We start from the raw sequence: 20,450 nt of genomic DNA, 5'->3' as shown, positions 1-20,450 counted from the left end.
GACGACGAGGCACAGGTCGACTGAACTCTCCACTTCAGGGCTACATCCCAAAGAGCAAATTCCATGCGAAGGCAAATACAAACATATTCAGAAATAAACCAAGTTCAGATAGATCCTAAAAATTCCAGGCGACAAGTATTCGAGCATCAAGCCCGAAGGAGTTTAATGGTTACAGCAACCACTCGGCATCCCGAGGCAAATTTAAGGCAAGTTTAAATCTCAAAGTTTGTTCATTCGGTAGGAGGAGGGCTGGCAGGTTCAACGAATTCGTCCAAGTAGATTCCATCTGCAATCCGAGTGGCGGCAGCTATGAAAGTCTCCATAAAGGAATGGAAATCGTGCCTTTTGGTGTTGGCGACCTTGATCGCCGCTAGCTTGTCTTCGCGAGCTTCCTTGCAGTGGACTCTTACCTAGGACAACGCCACGTCAGCACCACACCGGGCAGAGGACTTCTTCCACTCTTGCACTCGACCAGGAACCTCGTTGAGCCGAGTCATCAGAGATTCAAGGTCATTTTGAAGCGTCGCCCTTGGCCAGAGTGATGAGTCGATCCGTGGAACTGCCACCTTCAGACGAGCGAGGTAACTTGTGACACTGGCAACACGGGATTCCAGTCGAAGCACATTCATGGCAGCCTCGTCGCCGACTGGAGAAACGATAGGGTCTAAACCCGTCTCAATCTGTCCAGTTTCCTCGTCAAAGTTTTGGCAGAATTCTGCAGTCAAAGAGTTAGTGAGTCGACTGGACAGGATTAACTCGCAAGCAGTAAAGCAGTCGGATTAAAAGGAGTACCTTCCAGCATAAGATAGAGCTTCTTGGCAAGAGTTCTCAGATAGGCTTCCACGTCATTTCTCTTACGAGCCGCGGACTCCAGCTTCTCATTCAGAGCCATCTTATCCTTCTTCAGACGAGTTACCTCTCGGTTGGATTCAGTGAGAGAGGACTTCAGCTTGCTTACTTCTCCTTCCAGCGCTCCGACCGAAGCCAGCTTCTGGTCTGCAAGGACAGTCTTATCTTGAGCTTCCTTCTGCGCAGCTGCAAGGTCCAAGTCCTTCTTTTCCAGCCAACCTCATTTTCTCTGCAAAATAAGCAATCGGATCAAACAAGAGATCGAAGAAATATTTTAAAGGACAATCGACGTGAACAGTCGATAGGCAGTTACCTTCCATACCAGCAGCTTCATCTTGAGCTTTCTTCAACTTTTGTTGGGCCAGCTCCAAGTCGAGGTTGAGTTGCCTCTGCTTCTCCTCAAATTTGGCGAACTTAGAAATGAGAGTACAAGATTTATGCAAAAGATAAAAGACATGTCAATCGACAAGATCAAAGATTATTTACTTCCGAGTGAATAAAACTTAAAAGCTTACTCAGACCCCAGTCGATTGCCCGCAGTCGACCGCGGTCTCGGAGACTACACCCAGCGGGTGCACTTGGCGTGCCCCCACTGATCCAGACCCCACTCGACCGGTCCACCCGGGTCGAGTAAAAAAAAGAGAAGAAAGAGAGAAGAACTATTCAGACCCCGGCCGACTACCAGCAGTCGACTGCGGTCTCGGGGACTACACCCAGCGGGTGCACTTGGCGTGCCCCCACTGATTCAGACCCCACTCGACTACCAGCAGTCGACCGCGGTCTCGGGGACTACACCCAGCGGGTACTCAGACCCCAGTCGACTGTCCGCAGTCGATTGCGGTCTCGGGGACTACACCCAGTGGGTGCACTTAGCGTGCCCCCATCGGTTCAGATCCCACTCGCCCAGGCCGAGTGGAAGAGCGCAAATACTAAAGACAACAAAACACCCAGTGGGTGTACAGATTCGACGCAACCAATACGAGATTGTATGAAAGAAAATATTTCAGGTAGCATATCCTAATAGAACAAGGTCAGTCGAAAGCCAACTTACCTGGACATTGGCCCGAAGAGCCGCGCTGGCATCGTAAGCAGCCTGGCTGTTCTCGTGCACCGTCTTCATCCTCTCCATCATCACGTTAGCCTGACGGATAGCCTCCGCAGCGGCGTCTGACTGGCTTTCCGGAACATGATAGTTGGTGAAGAAGGGGGCAGACGGCCCAGATGCGGCGGCTTGGAGCTCCGAGGCATGGGGTTGGGCGGCTGAAGGAAACACTGGTACAATCAACGGTGCAGGGCGCTCACTCGACAATGGGACATCAAAAGTTACAGAGGCCCCACATGCATCTTCTGGTTGTTGGACAGTTGGTTCCGTTGTCAGTCCCAGCTGAGATGTCTTGCCAGCGCTACTTTTTTGTTCTTTCTGGGCCTCGGAGCCACATCTTCATCATCATCTGGAAGCTCGATAACGTTGGGTGGGGCTGCAAATAAATCAGTCGACCCCAAGTGAATCACTAGAATTTGGTTGACCAAATAATCAAGAACAAGATCACGAGAATTTTACCTGGGTTGGAGATAACCGCGTCTTCCATTTCCTCGTCTTGGTATTGGCGGGAAGAAGTTCCAGAGGTAGCAGCATTGCAAATGTCAACTTTCAGTCGGTTATGTTATGTTGCTCAAGTCGACCAAAAGATCGGGTCAGATGATTACCCGGAGATGGTGGGAATGGTCACTTTGATTCTGGGCAAAGCCTTCGGCGGGTTGGAGGGTGTGGCCTTCAATGGTTTCGGCGCAGGAGGCGGTGCAGTCTTGAGCTGTTTCAGTCCCTTCTTAGTCGGCACCGGAGAAGACGTCCGAGGGCGCTTTGAAGACTGCCCAGTCGGTGCGGCCACCAGGTCAGGGGTGTTTGCCGGGCCGTGAGCGTGCTTGGACCTCCTTTCTCTGCGAGGAGGCGAGTCGACCTCTTCTTCGTCACTCGGGTCGTCGCTCTCCTCGTCCTCCTCTGCATCCGAGTGCCACTCGCCACTCTCGCCCCAGCTCGCCTCTTCCTCGACATTTTGCTCTTGCACTCCATTGGGCATCGAGTACATATCAATAAGAGCCTGAAAAGACAATGAACAAAAGAAAGACAGTCGACCGTCAACAAGATGTGACATAGTAAATCAAGAAGACACTCGACAATGCAGAATCGTACCTGTTCCGGCTGGCGCAGATGGTCGAATGGAACCACCCTCCTAGACCCCCGGGGATTATCCTTGTTGCCAGTAATACCTCTCAGCCACTTCTCCACTGTGTCCTCACTAACATCCTCCGGGTGGATCCGAGTGGAATCCTCGAGTCCCGAGTACATCCACATCGGATGGTCACGAGCTTGAAGTGGTTGGATGCGTCGACTGAGGAAGACCTCCAGCAGGTCCATACCAGTCACTCCGTCGCGGACAAGTTGGATGACCCGCTCGACCAGCACCTTCACCTGCGCCTTCTCTTCCGGGATCACTCTCAAGGAGGAGGGCTTGTCCACTCGAGCCATGGAAAAGGGGGGAAGTACAGTCGGCTGACCCGGGGTCGGCTGGTCCTTGCAGTAAAACCAGGTCGACTGCCAGCTCCGGACCGAGTCGGGAAGGATCATAGCTGGGAAGGTGCTCTTGTTCCTCATTTGGATTCCAAAGACCCCCGCACATCTGTATCACGTGCGTCCTCTCGTCACTCGGGTTGGCCTTCTTGACCGTCTGGGAGCGACATGTGAATATGTGCTTGAAGAGACCCCAGTGTGGTCGGCAACCCAAGAAATTCTCGCACATAGACACGAAAGCAGCGAGGTACACAATGGTGTTTGGAGAAAAGTGGTGGAGTTGAGCACCGAAGAAGTTCAAGAAACCGCGAAAGAAAGGGTGGTGAGGCAAAGAAAACCCGCGGTCGACATGAGTGGCGAGGAGGACGCACTCACCCTCCTGCGGCTGCGGCTCGGTCTCGTTCCCCGGGAGCCGCGCCGATTGGTGAGGGATCAGTCCCCCCTCAACCAGGTCGTCGATGTCATCTTAACTGATTGTCGAGCGGATCCAGTCGCCCTGGATCCAGCCAGGCGGCAGGCCGGACCTCGACGAAGATCTGCCCCGGCTGGTCTTCTTCCCTTTCGCCTTCGCCGCCGCCTTCGCCGTCGCCTTCTTCGCACGCTCCAACGCCATTGTCTTCTCCTTCCCCATGGCAGCGAATCGAGTTCGAGCGGAGCGACGACGCCGAGAGCAGAAGCAGGCGCAACGGAGGAATCTGGGGAGGAGGAAGAAGAATGGGGGCGCACTGTTCAAAGGCCCCGGTCCGGCGCCTTATATAAGGTCGCTTCCGAGTGACTAACTTGTAGGCCCGGACGATCTTATCAAATCCCGCAACAGTCACGCGCGCGATACGTGGCTAAAAAGGTGGCGCAAAGATCGAGGCAGCCTTCCTAATCCGTCCCGATTACTGCGGCCTCCCCCGCCCGGCGCGCTTCCCAAAATTTGAATCCTGCGAAATCCGCAGGCGGCAGAACAACCCTTCAGACGGAAGATTTTTTCCATATCAACACTCGAAACTTAACAACGAGAGTTCACTCGACAAAACCAAGAATGGATCAAGGTGACTGAACAAGCAGTTGAAGCCATCATGAAGGTCCATTTGACCTCTGGGCGAGACACTCTCAAAGCACAAAAGCTGAATCGGAAGGATCATCAACTCCTTCTCTACTCGAACCCTGAACCATTCGGGGGCTAATGATGAAGCTACGTACCTAGGGTAGGGTCATAGACCTGACCTAGACATCCTCCCCTAGGACAGCACCCTAAAGCCAGGATCATCCAAAGGGTACCATCATCCACTCGACCAGAGACATTCCACTCGGAAGAATCAATGTCACTGGACCGTCACAGAAGTCACTCAACGGACAGAAGAGCCAAAGCCACTCCGCATGAGCAATGGTCGAGCATTTACTTATAGGTTTAATTATCATTTATAGCACTTTAGTGCGAGCGTTACCAGTAACGTTCTCTCTTCAATGTACCTTAAACCCTCTGTGACGTGGGCTGGCTGGGGTCCTGGCGCACTCTATATAAGCCACCCCCCTCCACAGGCACAAGGGTTCGCACCCCCTGTAACTCACACGCATATAATCCAGTCGACCGCCTCCGGGCTCCAAGACGTAGGGTTGTTACTTCCTCCGAGAAGGGTCTGAACTCGTAAAACTCGCGTGTGCAACTCCTCCATAGCTAAGATCTTGCCTCTACATTCTACCCCCCTATTCTACTGTCAGACTTAGAACCATGACCCCCCCTTATTACTGTCACTTCACCCGTAAACATGGGCGTTATCTGTCTCTATGAGGCCCAATCATCATCTACCATCTGTGAAGCCAACTTTGAGGGCACATATCCAACCTTAGAATTTGATTTCAGATCAAAGAGCTCTGCATGAAAGGTAGTCTGTTTGCTTGCCCAGCCGTCTTGCCGATCGATTTCATCAACCATCTCTTCACCATTCTCAATTCTCACATACTCACCCTTCCAATTATCAAACCGTAGCAATGCTACCTCCTGCTCTGGACCCCAAAAAATGCTCTCCCCAATTTTCTCCACGACATTTCTCACGGCCCTCTCTTCCATGCTCTGTATTTCCTGAGGATCAATCTCCGCACATTCAACCTCCCATTTCACAATTGTATCTCTCTCTCTATGCCTCGCACACTACCATCACCTAGCTTCGCCTTAGAAGGAAAGAATTCGACAGTGAATTCGAATGTCCTACCCCTGTTGGTCAATGGCGGGCAGTGTGAGCTAGCGGAAGCAGACGACACACAAAGGGCTCCATCGCATAGGTTGGAAAGGATGCACATACCTAGTCGACGTTGTTGTCTCTCGCGGCTCCATCGCAGTCAGCCCCCCTCCCCAGCACCCAAATCTGGATCAAATCGACCAAAAACAAAGGAAACAGAGGCGATGTGGTGAGATCTAACTCGACAAGGAGGGGAACAGGACAAGGGTTCAGGATTTACTCACCACTGCCGCCGCCGTCGCCGAGAACGACAGCTCGCCGCTGCTGTCACCGAGAAAAAAAGCTCCGGCGCCGTCGCCGGCTCACCGTCGAGAACGAAGAGGAGGGAGCAACGGGTCACTACTCAACTGATTCAAACAGGCACGGAGCCACATCTCACCTGATGCACTGCCAAGTGGGGCCGTAACTAGATGCTCTGTCAAGTGGGTCCCACATGTCTTAAACATAATCTCACTCCCGTTGACGGCCATTTTAATCGCCCGAGTGGGCCTTGGCTATTTGGGCTTCTGAAGCGTTGCACTACAGCTATTTTCATCAACCACGTCGCACTCCTTTCAATTCACGTGAAATGTGTTGCACAGGATCTATTGGCCCATTTTCTTTGTTGTTGATGAACTTCTCTTTCCAACGGGGCCCACTACCTAAGTCATTCTTCCACTCGAGTCACCCGCGTCAACGCCAGTCGCCGCCGCAGCCAAGTGTTCATCTTGCCGGACGGCGGGTGAGCACGCTTCTCCCTCCCCTCACTCGTACCTCCCTCGCCACCACCACCTTTCCCTCTCCTACGGCGCCGGCCTCGACCTCCGCCTCCGTACGCCCCCCACCGGAACCACCCCGCGGCCGCACACTCCTTGCGGCGGCGTCGTCATCCCCGGACCCCCACCACCGTCGCCGCTCTCCGCTAGACACGGCGGGCTCGGCTCGTTGGGACCCAAATCCTGCCGCCGCAGCACCGATCTGCCTGGATCCGCTTGCCGGACGCTGCCTCCTCCGCCGGCGGTAGGTACTCGCAAGACAGGCCGCGCCCAGAAAGCAGGGCCTTTCTTCTCCGGTAGCACGGTGAGCCCCCCTTTGCATCCTTGCTCGCTCTCAGCCGCGCTCTGAATCTTCTAACCCTGCCTGTCTCACCTGCACTAATCTGTAACCGTTCCCACGCAGAAACGTTAGATCCCAAGCAAAGCAAAGAGGAAACATTCCCCTGTGTTCCCCATCCAATCTTTACCATGGAAACCGCCAGCAAAAACGTCACCAATGTGGTGCGCTCCATGAAGCTGCTCAAGGTGGACGGCTACTGTGCCACCAAGACCATGGGCAACGACGACTGCATCAAATCCACTCACAACATTGGCGGGTATGAGTGGGAGATCTGCATCTACCCCGCCATGATGCCGCGCGCACGCGACGGCACCCCGTGGGTGGCGGTGAAGCTCGTGTTCCTCAGCGAGACCTGCCCGTCCATCGTGAGGGCGAACCTGAGCTGTCGTCTGGCTGATCCGAGAAGCGTGCTTCGACCGTCTGAAGAAAAGAGTGTGTCATGTATATTCAACCGTTCATGGGTATCACGTTGTCTGCAGATGTGCTCGCCTTTTGTCAAAGAAGATTGTTCACTTCCAGTTCGTCTCATGTCGACGGGCAGCCTGGCATCATCTGGTTATCTCAGGAATGATTCTTTTACCGTGCTATGCGTAGTCACCGTGCTGAAGGAGGATTTGCCAGCACGAGCAGCAACTGTGCCGGGTAAAGAAGTGACTGGGTCATCACCTAGCTTGCAACACCACCTCGCTGAGCTCCTGAACAGTGGGTTGGAAGCGGATGTCACATTTCTCGTGTCCGGCAAGTCCTTCGCTGCACACAAGGTCATTCTTGCTGCAAGGTCCCCTGTACTGATGGCCGAGTTCTTTGGCCACATGAAGGAGACGAGCTCTCAGCGCGTCGAGATCAAGGACATTGATGCGGTGGTATTCAAGTCGTTGCTTTACTTCATCTACACTGACTCTGTGCTGGAATTCGATCTGCAGCATGAGGCGGTCACGATGTTGGCCCAGCATTTACTTGCAGCTGCTGACAAGTATGGACTGGACAGGCTCAAGGAGATCTGCGAAGGCAAGCTCTCTGATGGCATCAGTATCGACACGGCAGCAACTACTCTGGCATTAGCAGAGCAGCACAACTGCCTGCAGCTCAAGGTGAAATGCGTCGACTTCATCGTTAGCACTCCTGCAATTCTTGATGCTGTGTTGGCGACTGATGGATATAAGCATCTAGAGGCAAGCTGCCCTATGGTGTTGCCTGAGCTTCTCAAGTCTGCGCGGGGCAGAAAGAGCTGACAGGTAACCATGAGGGCGCCAAATGTCCAAGATTTGATTATGCATGTATTCTGTTTGTGCTTGCACTTGTGCCTGTATCCACCTAAAGTGGAAAACCTTATGTCCATCTATATATGTTATGAGCAACTTACTGCTCGAGTTTGGCCTCCAATTTGATTTAATTTAGTGCCAAATTGCCCTGGATTGGGTATCTGTTTCCCTTGCTTGTCAATATTGGCACGAGCTGATGCATATGTATGTGTGCCCAGTCTGGAAGAGACTTATGCTGTTTCACTGATGCATATGTAAGTGTATAGACATAATTTTCTCAGTTGCAGGCTGGGAGTTCTTTTGAACACATCGTCACATATGGCTTTCTGTGTTATTAGTTATACAAGCAACAGCACTGCCTTCCCCTGACCATCTCTCTTTCAGTGCATATGCAGTCTGAAATGCCTTCTGTCTTCCAAATAGCTTCACTTTTTGTCCTAGTGGGAAATGTATGTATTAATAGTAGTATTTCTTCACTATCAGTGTGCGTTCTTCCGCTTAAAACATGCATCGACACTTGATCTTCTTCGATACACAATTAATTATGGATCATGGGCCTGAAATTTTAATAGGTTGAGTAAAGGAGGGGGAGAGCATATATGCAGTCCATGTGCATATAGACTACTACCTTCGTCTCAAAATGTAAGACGTTTTTGTAGGCCCATCTCAAAATGTAAGACGTTTTTGTAGGCTAGTTAGAGATGGAGGTAATACTATTATTACTAATAATGGTGCTTGCACTGATTGCATCTTCTAGTGTTTCTCATTATCATGCCGGCCACCCAGGGATGCATTTTCTTTCTTTCTCCACCCACCTACCAAAAGCACCCCTTTCCCCTTTATACCACTCTAATACACTGATGATCACACTCGTTTTCTTCCAGACCGGACGCAGCGATGGCCATACACACGAACCTCCACTGTCCCGCACCACCCCTTCCTCTGCTCTGCCTCCACTCTCCGCAGCCGCCGTGTTCTGCTGTTCGCCTCCACTAGCTACCTGCAAATTTGAGTACGCTCAAATTTAGAGTTAGTTCAAAGCATCACACAATTTGGATTGCAGTTTGCAGCTCCGATCCCCAGGTTGTTCCAGAGGTGGTAACCAGTGAGAAATCTTGCTCCTACTCATGGAGGTGGTCACGGGTGTCATGAGAAGCCTGCTCCCCAAACTTGGTGAGCTGCTCATGGATGAGTACAACCTTCACAAGCGCGTCAAGAAAGACATCCGCTTCCTCTCCAGGGAGCTAGAGAGCATGCACGCTGCCCTCCTCAAGGTTGGTGAGGTGCCACGGGACCAGCTCGACAAACAAGTGAAGCTCTGGGCCGATGAGGTCAGGGAGCTCTCCTACAACATGGAGGATGTTGTCGACAAGTTCCTCGTACGTGTTGTTAGCAATGACATTGGTGCCAACTCAGATGGTTTTGTGAGGCTCAAGAAGAAGATGGTTAGCTTGTTCAGGAAGGGCAAGAATCACCATCGGATTGCCGACGCGATAAAGGATATCAAAGAGCAAATCCAGGAGGTGGCTGCTCGGCGTGACAGGAACAAGGTTGATGGTATTTCGCTTAAGCATACAGGGGCAGCAACTATTGATCCTCGCGTCCAGGCTCTGTACACTGACATGACAAAGCTTGTGGGCATATATGGGAATAGAGATCAAGAGCTCATAAAAATGCTCTCATTAGGGGATGATGACGTCTCTAAGAAGAAACACAAGATAGTACTCTCAATTGTTGGGTTTGGAGGATTGGGCAAGACTACTCTCGCCAAAGCAGTCTACAACAAAATCAAAGGGGGTTTTCATCGGCGGGCTTTTGTTTCGGTGGGTCGAAATGCCAATGTGAAGAAGGTTTTCAGAGACATCCTCATTGATCTTGGCAAGTCTAACTCAAAGATCCTGACATTAGATGAAAGACAGCTTATTGACGAGATTCTGAAATGCTTCAAGAACAAGAGGTACGCATTTACTCACCCATTATACATGTACAATAACAAATATATTATGTAACAAATTTGTGTTGGATATTTAAAAATAACACTTCATTTTATATCTCTTTCGATGATACAATTACTTTGTAATCTTTATGTGTGTGTGTGTGTGTGTGTGTGTGTGTGTGTGCATGTGTGTACCGTCTGATGACGATTCCCAGATGATAAAAGAGTCATCGGTAATTAGACTTGTCATGTGCAAAAAAAAAGTCATTAATGTCGCAATTGATACAGGTACCTTGTTGTAATAGATGATATATGGGATACAAATCTATGGGAAAAGTAGCTGCCATATTAAGCTTAAGGATGTGGGGAACTTATTCCACCTGAGATTCCTAGGCCTAGCGGGTGTTGGTATTCTTGAACTGCCAAACGAAATAGGAAACCTACAATTTTTACAAGTTTTGGATGTAAGATGGAATCCTGATCTGGAAAAGTTACCGGCTACTGCTTGTAAGCTGAGAGGATTGATGGTCCTAGATATTGACGATAGGTGCAAGTGCAAGTGGCTTCAGGGTGGGCTAGGGAATCTTACATCCATGGAAGTGCTGAAGACGAAAAGTGCCTCCCTGAACATTGTGCAAGAGCTCAGCAGTCTGGGAAGATTGAGGGAGCTCGAGATACAATTTAACGATGAGAGTGCGGAGTTGGAGGAGGCCTTTGTGGAGTCTATATGCAGCCTGCACGGCATTCAGAATCTAGTTATCAACGGGAATTTCAGATCGCTGGATTTCTTGTCGCAATGTTGGGCGCCCCCCGGATGTCTCCGTGGATTTGACTCCTACACAGCAGGCGGCAGTGATGTTCAGCCTCGGTCTGCGGGTGGCAAATGAAGATGGCCACTGGGATTGCAACTTGGGGCTCCAAGGGAACCTGCCCTCGCTTCGGAAGGCTGTTATTACTATCCAAAGTGTTGGAGTCACGGCTGGAAGAGCCAAGCAAGCCAAGGCGGCAGTGATGCACGCACTCCGCGCCCACCCCAATCATCCTTGCATTACCGTAAATATGTGGCCGGATATACTGCAAAGGTACAAACACCTACTTCCTTTACCTTTTTTTTTTGTGATGATTAATTAAATTTCTTGGTGCCCTGCTCACGCACTTGTGTGTTTCCTTTTTAATGGGTGCCTCGCCTCGTTCACATATAACTGACCTCATTCCTCGCTTTGATCTCCAAATCTTCCCAAGCCACTGGTGTCCTGTTGATTACAATCTTCTTTTATGAACTTAGTACTTTGGTTCTTGGGCATGCAACAATAACTATCGTCCACGGACTGACATCTATATGATCAGCCACCTATATATACATACCGCCATAGGTGCGTGCTCATCCAACAAACTGGTGATTTTGCTTTGGTCTACTGCACGTGCATATATGTGTTTCCTGGTTATGTGCTGAACCTCTTGCATGATTTGATTTCCAACTTCCCCAGGATGCTGGATGGGGGATGAGAAGCATTGGAAATGTATTTGGTCAATCAATTCAAGCCCCCCAGCAAGATGACCATAGTGCTCTGGCGCTTTGCGCATCTGCTGGGCATAGACTATGCAGGCGTGGCATTCCGGATCATTAATTCCTCATGTATCTTCTGTGGTCGTGATGAACATGTGGAGCATGGTTTCTTCTTGTTGTCGATTTGCGCGAGAAGTTTGGGGTCAACTGTAGAATCTGTTTGGTATTCTCCTGCGGAAGAAGGCATTCATTCTGCTCACCAAACCAATGGTGGACCGTGCCAATCCTCAGCAGGTTACAGTTTTGGCGGCCGTGGTGTGGCACATCTGGGAATCCCACAATGCAGCACACAATGGCGAGCGATCCCCTGAGGCCCTGACCTGAGCAGCATCATCTTCAAGGCAAGGACCTATATTGATTTGATCTTGATCTTTCAGCATTTGTTCAAGCCCGGCCTTGGCACTCGGTGAGTCCACCCCCACCTGCTTCGGTCGTTGTCAATGTGGATACTGCTGCAGTTTCTCAGCTCCTCGTAAAGTGGCTGCCGGAGTCGTGATTCGTGACCACAATGATACATGCTTGGTTGCCTCCAGCCAACCCCCTTATCGGTGTCGCGACTCTAGAGTTGGCAGAAGCCTGGGCCCTTCGCTGCGCTCTCTCTCCTGCACTCGATGAAGGTTTCTACAGTTATACTCTACCATGTTTCACTCTCGAGGAAAGACTGCAACCGGCCTTCTCATCTTTGTCTTCCAGCCGTGTTGGTCGTTCTCTGAATGCTTCAGCACACATCCTGGCTTAGATCTCGTGAATAGAACCTTGTAGTATGTTTCGAACCCGACTAGTTTGGATGGGATATGTTGGTCGATCCTAGTTTGGTTTCATTAATGAAATCGGAGGGAAACCCCCTCTTCCATTAAAAAAAAAAAGAGATCTCATGAGCCTGGTGTGAATTCTAGTATTGTATATTCTGCTCTGGATTCTATCCGGGAGACTTTGTGCATTGATGTTGTAATCAATAAAGTTGCTACATCTCGTGTAACTGTGAATTATTATTCAATACAAAACGCCCTTTTATCAGAAAATAACTCAAGAACTCTCAAGCCTTAGCCTACATAGTAAAACAAACAGCACGATTACGTGGCTGCAACTGAGAAAATCATGTCTGCGCACTCTGAATCATCCTTCTCTAACATCACTGAAACTGATATGTATCATCTTAAGGACAAGAACATATCATGGACCATTTAGCACTAAATTACCACCCCCCATGAACATATCATGGGCTTCGGATTGCGCGCGCTTCATAATTTGCACCGCATGCTTTTTTGGGCGCGCGTTTTTGGGGCTAAGGCAATGTTGGTCCCAGCGCATTAAAAGTGCTACAGTGGCGCGCTATAACTTTTATTGGGCGCGAAATTTTTATGCGGCTGTTGGAGATGCTCACAAGGGGAGACAGACACAAAGTTTCTACTAGAGACAAATAGATGATGAATAACGCATTACCAAATCTTGGACCATTAACAATATGGTTATCCTTCAAATCTTTCTTCCACGAGCAGCCTTGAGAAGGTCAATCACCACAAATGGGCAGCTTGACTCTAGGTGCTTATACCCATCCGTCGCCAACACAGCATCAAGAATTGCCGGGGTACCAAGGATGAACTCCACACACTTTGCCTTGAGCTCAGAACACCTGTGCTGTTCAGCTAAAGCCAGAGTAGTCGCCACCGTGTTGATGCTGATGCTACCAGCAGAGAGCTTTCCAACGCAGATGAGCTGGAGCCTGTCAAGTCCAAACCTGTCAGCAGCAGCAAGTAGACGCTGGGCCATCACCGTCACCGCCTCCTTCCGCTTTTTGAATTTTGGCACAGCGTCGGTGTAGATGAAGCCAAGCATTGCTTTGAATACCGCGGCCTCCATGTCCTTGATCTCCACGCCTCCTGAGCACTGCTCCCTGGCATCACCGGCTCCGAAGAACTGGGCCATGAAAACCGGAGATCTTGCGGCCAATATTTTTTTTTGAAATGGTCACCGGGGGGGAAAGGCTCCCCACCTGAATATATTTCAAACATAGCAGAAGAGTACAGGACTCACAAGTTTTGTGAGGAGAGGAAGTCACACCACAGCCCGGCGTGTTCCTTTAGGCTCTTGGTTTTGAGCCGAGGAGCCCATATAGTTATATCATCAATAATAGCCCTAATGGAATCAACAGTATGAAGGTCTATTCCCTGAAAGACTTCTTTGTTCCGTGCGTCCTAGATCTTCCATAGGATGATTAGGATCATGAAGGAGCGGACTGAAGTTGGCAAAGCTGTTGGCACCCTCGTAGAGAAGAGGTCACTGATGGGCGTATAGCACGGGCGAATGGAGGCAGCCTGCCAAATGCCCCGAGCAGCCGGGCATGTAAAGAACAGGTGCTCGCGATCTTCAACCTGGTGAGAACATCTTGGACAAGCTTCTGTATCCAGGATGCTTTTTTTATGCAAGTTCTTCCGGGTGTTGAGACGGTCGAGGTAGAAGAGCCATCCGAAGATCATAACCTTTTTGGGCACATTTGAGTCCCAAATGGCGGCGAGCGTGGGGTCGGAGAGATGACCCGAGAGAGCAGCATACGCACCCCGGGCCGAGAAGGCGGACCCGTTGAGCAGGCGACGAGTGTCCGGAACCTACGAGAGAGCCCAATCCTGCAACAAAGAGTTTAGAGAGGCAAGTTCTGCAATCGCAGTAGTGGTTAGCCGATTACGAAGAGCAAGTTCGATCCCCTCCTACATAATTGTAACTACCAAGGCATTTTGTTTTGTATGGTGGGAAAATAGGGCTGGGTAGACTATAGCCAGAGGTTCTGGCTTTAGCCATCGGTCTAACCAGAAGAAGGTGGAGCAACCGTCCCCAACAGTGCACTGGGAAATCTCTCTCAAGCTCTGTAGGTGTTTGAAAATAGTCTTGGCAAGAAAGGAGCTGTTCTTGCCAAAGCCAATGTGGAGCGGTAAGTGATGCAAAACCCAATCCTTCCAAGGGAGGGAGGAGGAGTGTAAAAATTTGTAGGCAAATTTCAGCAGTAAACAAAAATTTTGTGCGCGAAGGTTTTTAACACCCAAACCACCTGCATCTCTAGGAGTGCACACTTTATCCCAAGCCACCAAGCATTTAGCCCCCGAGCAGGTATCATCGTTGGACAAGAAGAAGGAGCGTCTATGTTTATCTATTGCTTCAATAACTTGGACGGGCAGAGAAAAACAGAGCATAAAATATGTGGGGAGACTGTCTAGGACGGCAGAGAGGAGAACTAATTTGCCTCCACGCGAGAGGAGTAGGGCACACCAGCCAGCCAGATAGGTGTCGCATCGGTCGATGACCGGCTGAAAGGCAGAGGGCGGCAGCTTATGCGGGGAGAGGGGTAGACCTAGGTAGGTTTGAGGAAAGGAAGAGATGGTCGTTCCAAGGTCAGAGGCCATAAGAGCGGCCTCCTGCCGATCCACGTTAAGGGGGATGAAAGTCGTTTTGGTGAAGTTGATTTGAAGACCAGTGGCTGCGGCAAAGGTGTCTAGAATGTGTTTGAGGTGCTTGGCAGCAGTTGTGGTGGCTTTAACTATGATAAGAGTGTCGTCCGCATATTGCAGAACAGGGCACGGGAGGTGGGGACACAAGGGGTGTAAAAGCATACCATCCTTAGGAGCGTTAATGATCATTTGCTGTAGAATATCGGCCATAATAATGAACAGATAAGGAGATAGGGGTCACCTTGCTGGAGTCCGTTCTTGCATTGGATCCACTTACCTGGGATGCCATTAAGCATAACAGCGGTGGATCCAGAGGCAAGCAGAGATCGGATCCAGGCACACCAGCGAGGTGGGAAGCCCCTAACCTGTAGGGTGTGGAGGAGGGAGGACCAACAGATTGAGTCGAACGCTTTCCGAAAGTCCAGCTTGACGATAATGGCTGGAGCCTTTTTCTTGGCGCAGCAGTGAAGAATGTCAGCGGCGTAGAGGAAGTTTTCGAAGATATTGCGACCAGACAGGAAGCCAGTTTGGTCGGCGTGGACCAGAAGAGGGATATGCGCTTTCAGTCTGTTGGTAAGGAGTTTAGCAACACCTTTGATAGGGCAATTTTGAAGGGAGATGGGGCGAAAGTCATTTGGGGACCTGGCGTCATTATTCTTCGGGAGAAGAATAATGAGGGCGCGGTTGAGGCAGGATAGGTCCGAACGCAGGGCATGGAAATCAGCGAAGAAATTGCGGATTTTTTCTTTGAGAATATGCCAAAATTTTCTGTAGAACCCAGGGCCAAAACCGTCCGGGCTAGGGCTAGCATTTTTATTCATGGACAAGAAAGCCTCTGAAATCTTGTCATCCGTGAACGGGGCATCGAGAGATCGAAGTTAGGGAATAGGTGACGGATATAAATCTAGGAGGGAGAAGGACCAAGTGGGTTGAAAGGCAGTGCCGAGAAGGGAGGTATAGAAGTCTGAGAGGATTTTTGATTTAGCATCATGGGAAAAGAACTCGGAGCCGTTGGCCTCCAGGACCGTGATCTTATTTTTGTGAAGGCGGGCAGAGGCTGAGGCATGGAAGAAACGGGAGTTTTCGTCTCCTTCCACGTTAAGGGGGATGAAAGTCGTTTTGGTGAAGTTGATTTGAGGAAAGGAAGAGATGGTCGTTCCAAGGTCAGAGGCCATAAGAGCGGCCTCCTGCGGATCCACGTTAAGGGGGATGAAAGTCGTTTTGGTGAAGTTGATTTGAAGACCAGTGGCTGCGGCAAAGGTGTCTAGAATGTGTTTGAGGTGCTTGGCAGCAGTTGTGGTGGCTTTAACTATGATAAGAGTGTCGTCCGCATATTGCGGAACAGGGCACGGGAGGTGGGGACACAAGGGGTGTAAAAGCATACCATCCTTAGGAGCGTTAATGATCATTTGCTGTAGAATATCGGCCATAATAATGAACAGATAAGGAGATAGGGGGTCACCTTGCCGGAGTCCGTTCTTGCATTGGATCCACTTACCTGGGATGCCATTAAGCATAACAGCGATGGATCCAGAGGCAAGCAGAGATCGGATCCAGGCACACCAGCGAGGTGGGAAGCCCCTAACCTGTAGGGTGTGGAGGAGGGAGGACCAACAGATTGAGTCGAACGCTTTCCGAAAGTCCAGCTTGACGACAATGGCTGGAGCCTTTTTCTTGGCGCAGCAGTGAAGAATGTCAGCGGCGTAGAGGAAGTTTTCGAAGATATTGCGACCAGACAGGAAGCCAGTTTGGTCGGCGTGGACCAGAAGAGGGATATGCGCTTTCAGTCTGTTGGTAAGGAGTTTAGCAACACCTTTGATAGGGCAATTTTGAAGGGAGATGGGGCGAAAGTCATTTGGGGACCTGGCGTCATTATTCTTCGGGAGAAGAATAATGAGGGCGCGGTTGAGGCAGGATAGGTCCGAACGCAGGGCATGGAAATCAGCGAAGAAATTGCGGATTTTTTCTTTGAGAATATGCCAAAATTTTCTGTAGAACCCAGGGCCAAAACCGTCCGGGCCAGGGCTAGCATTTTTATTCATGGACAAGAAAGCCTCTGAAATCTTGTCATCCGTGAACGGGGCATCGAGAGATCGAAGTTGGGGAATAGGTGACGGATATAAATCTAGGAGGGAGAAGGACCAAGTGGGTTGAAAGGCAGTGCCGAGAAGGGAGGTATAGAAGTCTGAGAGGATTTTTGATTTAGCATCATGGGAAAAGAACTCGGAGCCGTTGGCCTCCAGGACCGTGATCTTATTTTTGCGAAGGCGGGCAGAGGCTGAGGCATGGAAGAAACGGGAGTTTTCGTCTCCTTCCAGCGCAGTTCGGACTTTCCCACGTTGGATCCAGTACAACGCTTTCTCACGGAGTGTGCGTTGTAGAACTTTGATGATGACCCGGCGAAGAGCAAGCTCGAGGGGTGATAGAAAGCGAGATTCTTCAATGATATCGAGAACAGATATAACTGTTCTGCAATTCTTTTCACGAGTGTTCAGCGGAATAGCAGAGCGCCTCCACCTTTTAAGATCGGACCGCGTCCGTTTGAGAGCAGCGGCAAGGCTCAAGGCGTGGTTGGTACATATACGGGCCTCAGCCCAGGCTGTTTGGACAATGGTAAGGCAGGCTGGTCGAACGACCCAACGATTTTCAAATTGAAAAAGAGCGGGGTGAGGGATGATGGTGTCTATCGTGATAAGAAGGGGAACATGATCGGAAATATATCGGGTTAGTGATGCGATTGTGGTGTTTGGGAAGAGGAGGTCCCAGTCAACATTAATGAAAACTCGGTCTAATTTTTCAAGGGTGGGCTGATCCCTCTTGCTCGACCAAGTATAGCAGCGGTCCAGGAGAGGGAGCTCAATTAGCCCATGAAGGTGGATAAAGGCGTTAAACATGTCCGCTTCAGATTGCCTGAAGTTATTCGTGTTTTTGTCCGAGGGGCGCCGTAGGAGATTGAAGTCGCCCAAGATAAGCCAGGGGTGTGTGAGGGTGGGACGAAGGAGGCCAGCTCAGACAGAAAATCCTACTTGAGGGCATGGTCAGTGGGAGCGTAGACGTTTGTGACGGCGAGCTTTTGGGGGGAGGCAAGGCAGGGGATCATAGAAGTTTGGGAGAAATTACCGGCGTCCGAACTGAGGAGAGTAAACTGGGAGGAAGAGAAGGCCGAGAGAATGCCTCCGGCCGAGCCGGTGGCCGGCAAGGTGTGGGTGAGATCGAGGTGCTTTGGGAAGAATTTTTTCTAAAGGGAGGTAGTGATAGAGTTGAGTTTGGTTTCCTGAAGGAAACACGCATGTGGGTTAATGGCGATAAGCTCAGATAGGACGTCCGAGCATTTCTGACTTTGGGCAAGGCCACGAACATTCCAACAGCAAAAATTAAACTTGAGGCCATTCATTGAGCTAAAGGTAGGCACCAAAAGTCCAGGTTGCGATCATACGTTACATAAGGATCGAGAATCAGCTCGCCCATGCATCTATGGGATCGAGTGAGAAGTGCAGGAAAGGGAAAGCTAGGAATTAAAACATTGCCTAAAGGGCAGATACGGCCATAACAAGTGAGGACTAAGCGGTTTTGGCGAGGAACCGGAGTCCAGGGCAGAGCAGCGTTGATCACGGCGCCGGGGAGGACACCTCATCAATCTCCTGCTGCTCAGCACCGCAGATGAGCGCGATCTGGGCTAGGGATGCAGCATCGTGCACCGGCTCGTTCGGAGTGCTGGTAAGGCTGGACTGGTCGAGGGCCGCGACGAGCTCAGCCGTCGCGTGCTGCAGGTCGAAATGGCGAGCCTTCACGCGCATGGCCTTGGAGGTCATGTCTACGAACTGGCCCTCCTCCTTCTCTACGAGGCGACGGCTCCTACTAAGCTTGGCAGCATCGGTAGCCCGCTTGCCAGCGCCCTGGATGCGGCGGACGGTGGCCTCATGCTCATCTGAGTTGAGCGCAGCAGAAGCCGTGCCGGAGAGTTGAGAGCATTCCCCCTCGTCAAGGGCCAACGAGGAGCTTGCGGCCTCATGCTCATCTGAGTTGAGCGCAGCAGAAGCCGTGCCGGAGAGTTGAGAGCATTCCCCCTCGTCAAGGGCCAACGAGGAGCTTGCGGCCAATATGGATTTATGCACGGAAAAGGACTCGCCGGACACGAGAAATGTGACGTCCGCCCCCTTCCCGGTCTGCAGGAGTTCACGGAGGTGCTTCTTCAAGGTGCAGGACGGCACGGCCACTTCTTTACCGGCGATGGTTGGTTCCGGTAATTCCTCGAGCAATGTGATGGCGCATTGCACGGTCAAAGTATCATCCTTGAGATAACCTGACGCTACCAACTCCTGTTCATCTCTCCACACGGCGAGCAACACATGATTTGTGCTGCTCTGGGGATCGTAGAGTAGACTCTTCTCTTCCGCCGGTTCAAGCTCCCCACTTGGATCCACGAGGCGACAGGCCAGAACCGCCCTGCATACGCGCGGTTTACTCGGCAAAGAAGGGCTCCAGTCTTACCAGCAGAAGGACACGGCCCGGAGGGAACCCGTTGATCTTCACCGGACAGATACGGATTTCCCACTCATAGCCATCGACGCTCCATTTGGATTTGACGCTGGCCTTCTTGCTGGCCAGTGTCGCACTAAAGCCTTCGATCTTGAGCAGCTGCACACGTCGGATAGCACCGGTGAGATCATGGCAGGGGTTTCCCATGGGGAAGGTGGATGGCCGGCGGGCACTTGATGGACCTGAGCTGTTCGTGTGGCGTGGAAATGGTTGTGGAGACGGAGGAGAAGCATTGCAATTTATGCAGAGCTACTTTGGTAACCGGCGACTGCTAGGGGTACGAGACCAATCGATTCACAGGGTAATTACGGGACGCGCCGCTCGGTCTTCACCCGTTTCACGCACTAAGTAATCATTTTATACACCATTTATTGAACTACCGACTGGAGTTCCGTCTTTTCAGTGAGAGAATGCAAATATATTGTTCATACAAAAAATAGAAGACAAAAACACATTTACGACCAAATAATCATGATCGATCATCATTCCTCCCTCGATTTTCTTGATGAGCGATCTGATTAGCGGAAGTGGAAAATCACCATGCGGTCTACCGGTTTGGGGAATTGTGGCAAGGGATGGATATGGGTACACTACCCGTACAAAAAGAACATTGATAAGATTTGGAGAAATTTTTTTACCCATGAGTAATGGGTATTCATACCCACAAAATATATAGGTAGGATATTGGTAGTACGAAATTACGCCCATGAGTAACCCAATAGATACTAAGAAAAATCTAATAAATGAAAATTACTCTTTTTCTCACCAAAAAAAGAGAAAATAACTCCTTTGATATGTGGGATCAACATCCAACTCCTATGGCTCATCCTAGTTCCCAATTCCTTAAACCAACAATAGCTCGTATGCCCGTAATTACATGCTCGCCCCCCCTCCTACTCCCTTGGTCCGATGATAATTGTACATATAGAAATTTTAGGACAACTTATGGACGACAGTTAAAAATG

The 20,450-nt window shown here is 50.5% G+C and overlaps 2 protein-coding genes and 1 pseudogene across 4 annotated transcripts; 2 read left to right on the top strand and 1 right to left on the bottom strand.

The window, feature by feature from the left end:
* Nucleotides 1–6,277: 6,277 nt before the first annotated feature.
* Nucleotides 6,278–8,134, top strand: LOC123149165 (BTB/POZ and MATH domain-containing protein 2). Of its 2 annotated transcripts, none has more exons than XM_044568724.1 (2): nt 6,278–6,705; nt 6,814–8,134. In XM_044568724.1, the coding sequence occupies exon 2, from the start codon at nt 6,870–6,872 to the stop codon at nt 7,971–7,973; it is 1,104 nt and encodes a 367-aa protein (XP_044424659.1). In that variant the 5' UTR covers nt 6,278–6,705; nt 6,814–6,869; the 3' UTR covers nt 7,974–8,134. The 2 variants fall into 2 exon arrangements, with proteins under 2 accessions (XP_044424659.1, XP_044424658.1); XM_044568723.1 differs by having other exon boundaries at nt 6,280–6,705; nt 6,805–8,134.
* A 756-nt stretch (nt 8,135–8,890) lies between these two features.
* Nucleotides 8,891–12,509, top strand: LOC123149167 (putative disease resistance protein At1g50180). Of its 2 annotated transcripts, XM_044568727.1 has the most exons (4): nt 8,891–9,960; nt 10,228–11,021; nt 11,182–11,312; nt 11,427–12,509. In XM_044568727.1, exons 1-2 carry the CDS (start codon nt 9,131–9,133, stop codon nt 10,277–10,279), a joined length of 882 nt encoding a protein of 293 aa, XP_044424662.1. In that variant the 5' UTR covers nt 8,891–9,130; the 3' UTR covers nt 10,280–11,021; nt 11,182–11,312; nt 11,427–12,509. The 2 variants fall into 2 exon arrangements, with proteins under 2 accessions (XP_044424662.1, XP_044424661.1); XM_044568726.1 differs by having other exon boundaries at nt 10,228–11,312.
* A 473-nt stretch (nt 12,510–12,982) lies between these two features.
* On the bottom strand, nt 12,983–19,632 carry LOC123153694 (BTB/POZ and MATH domain-containing protein 1-like; annotated as a pseudogene).
* Nucleotides 19,633–20,450: the final 818 nt, after the last annotated feature.

The sequence above is a fragment of the Triticum aestivum genome, chromosome 7A (assembly GCF_018294505.1).
Source record: "Triticum aestivum cultivar Chinese Spring chromosome 7A, IWGSC CS RefSeq v2.1, whole genome shotgun sequence".
In the NCBI taxonomy this organism is placed as follows: domain Eukaryota; kingdom Viridiplantae; phylum Streptophyta; class Magnoliopsida; order Poales; family Poaceae; genus Triticum; species Triticum aestivum.
This window is presented reverse-complemented; position numbering and strand designations above follow the sequence as displayed.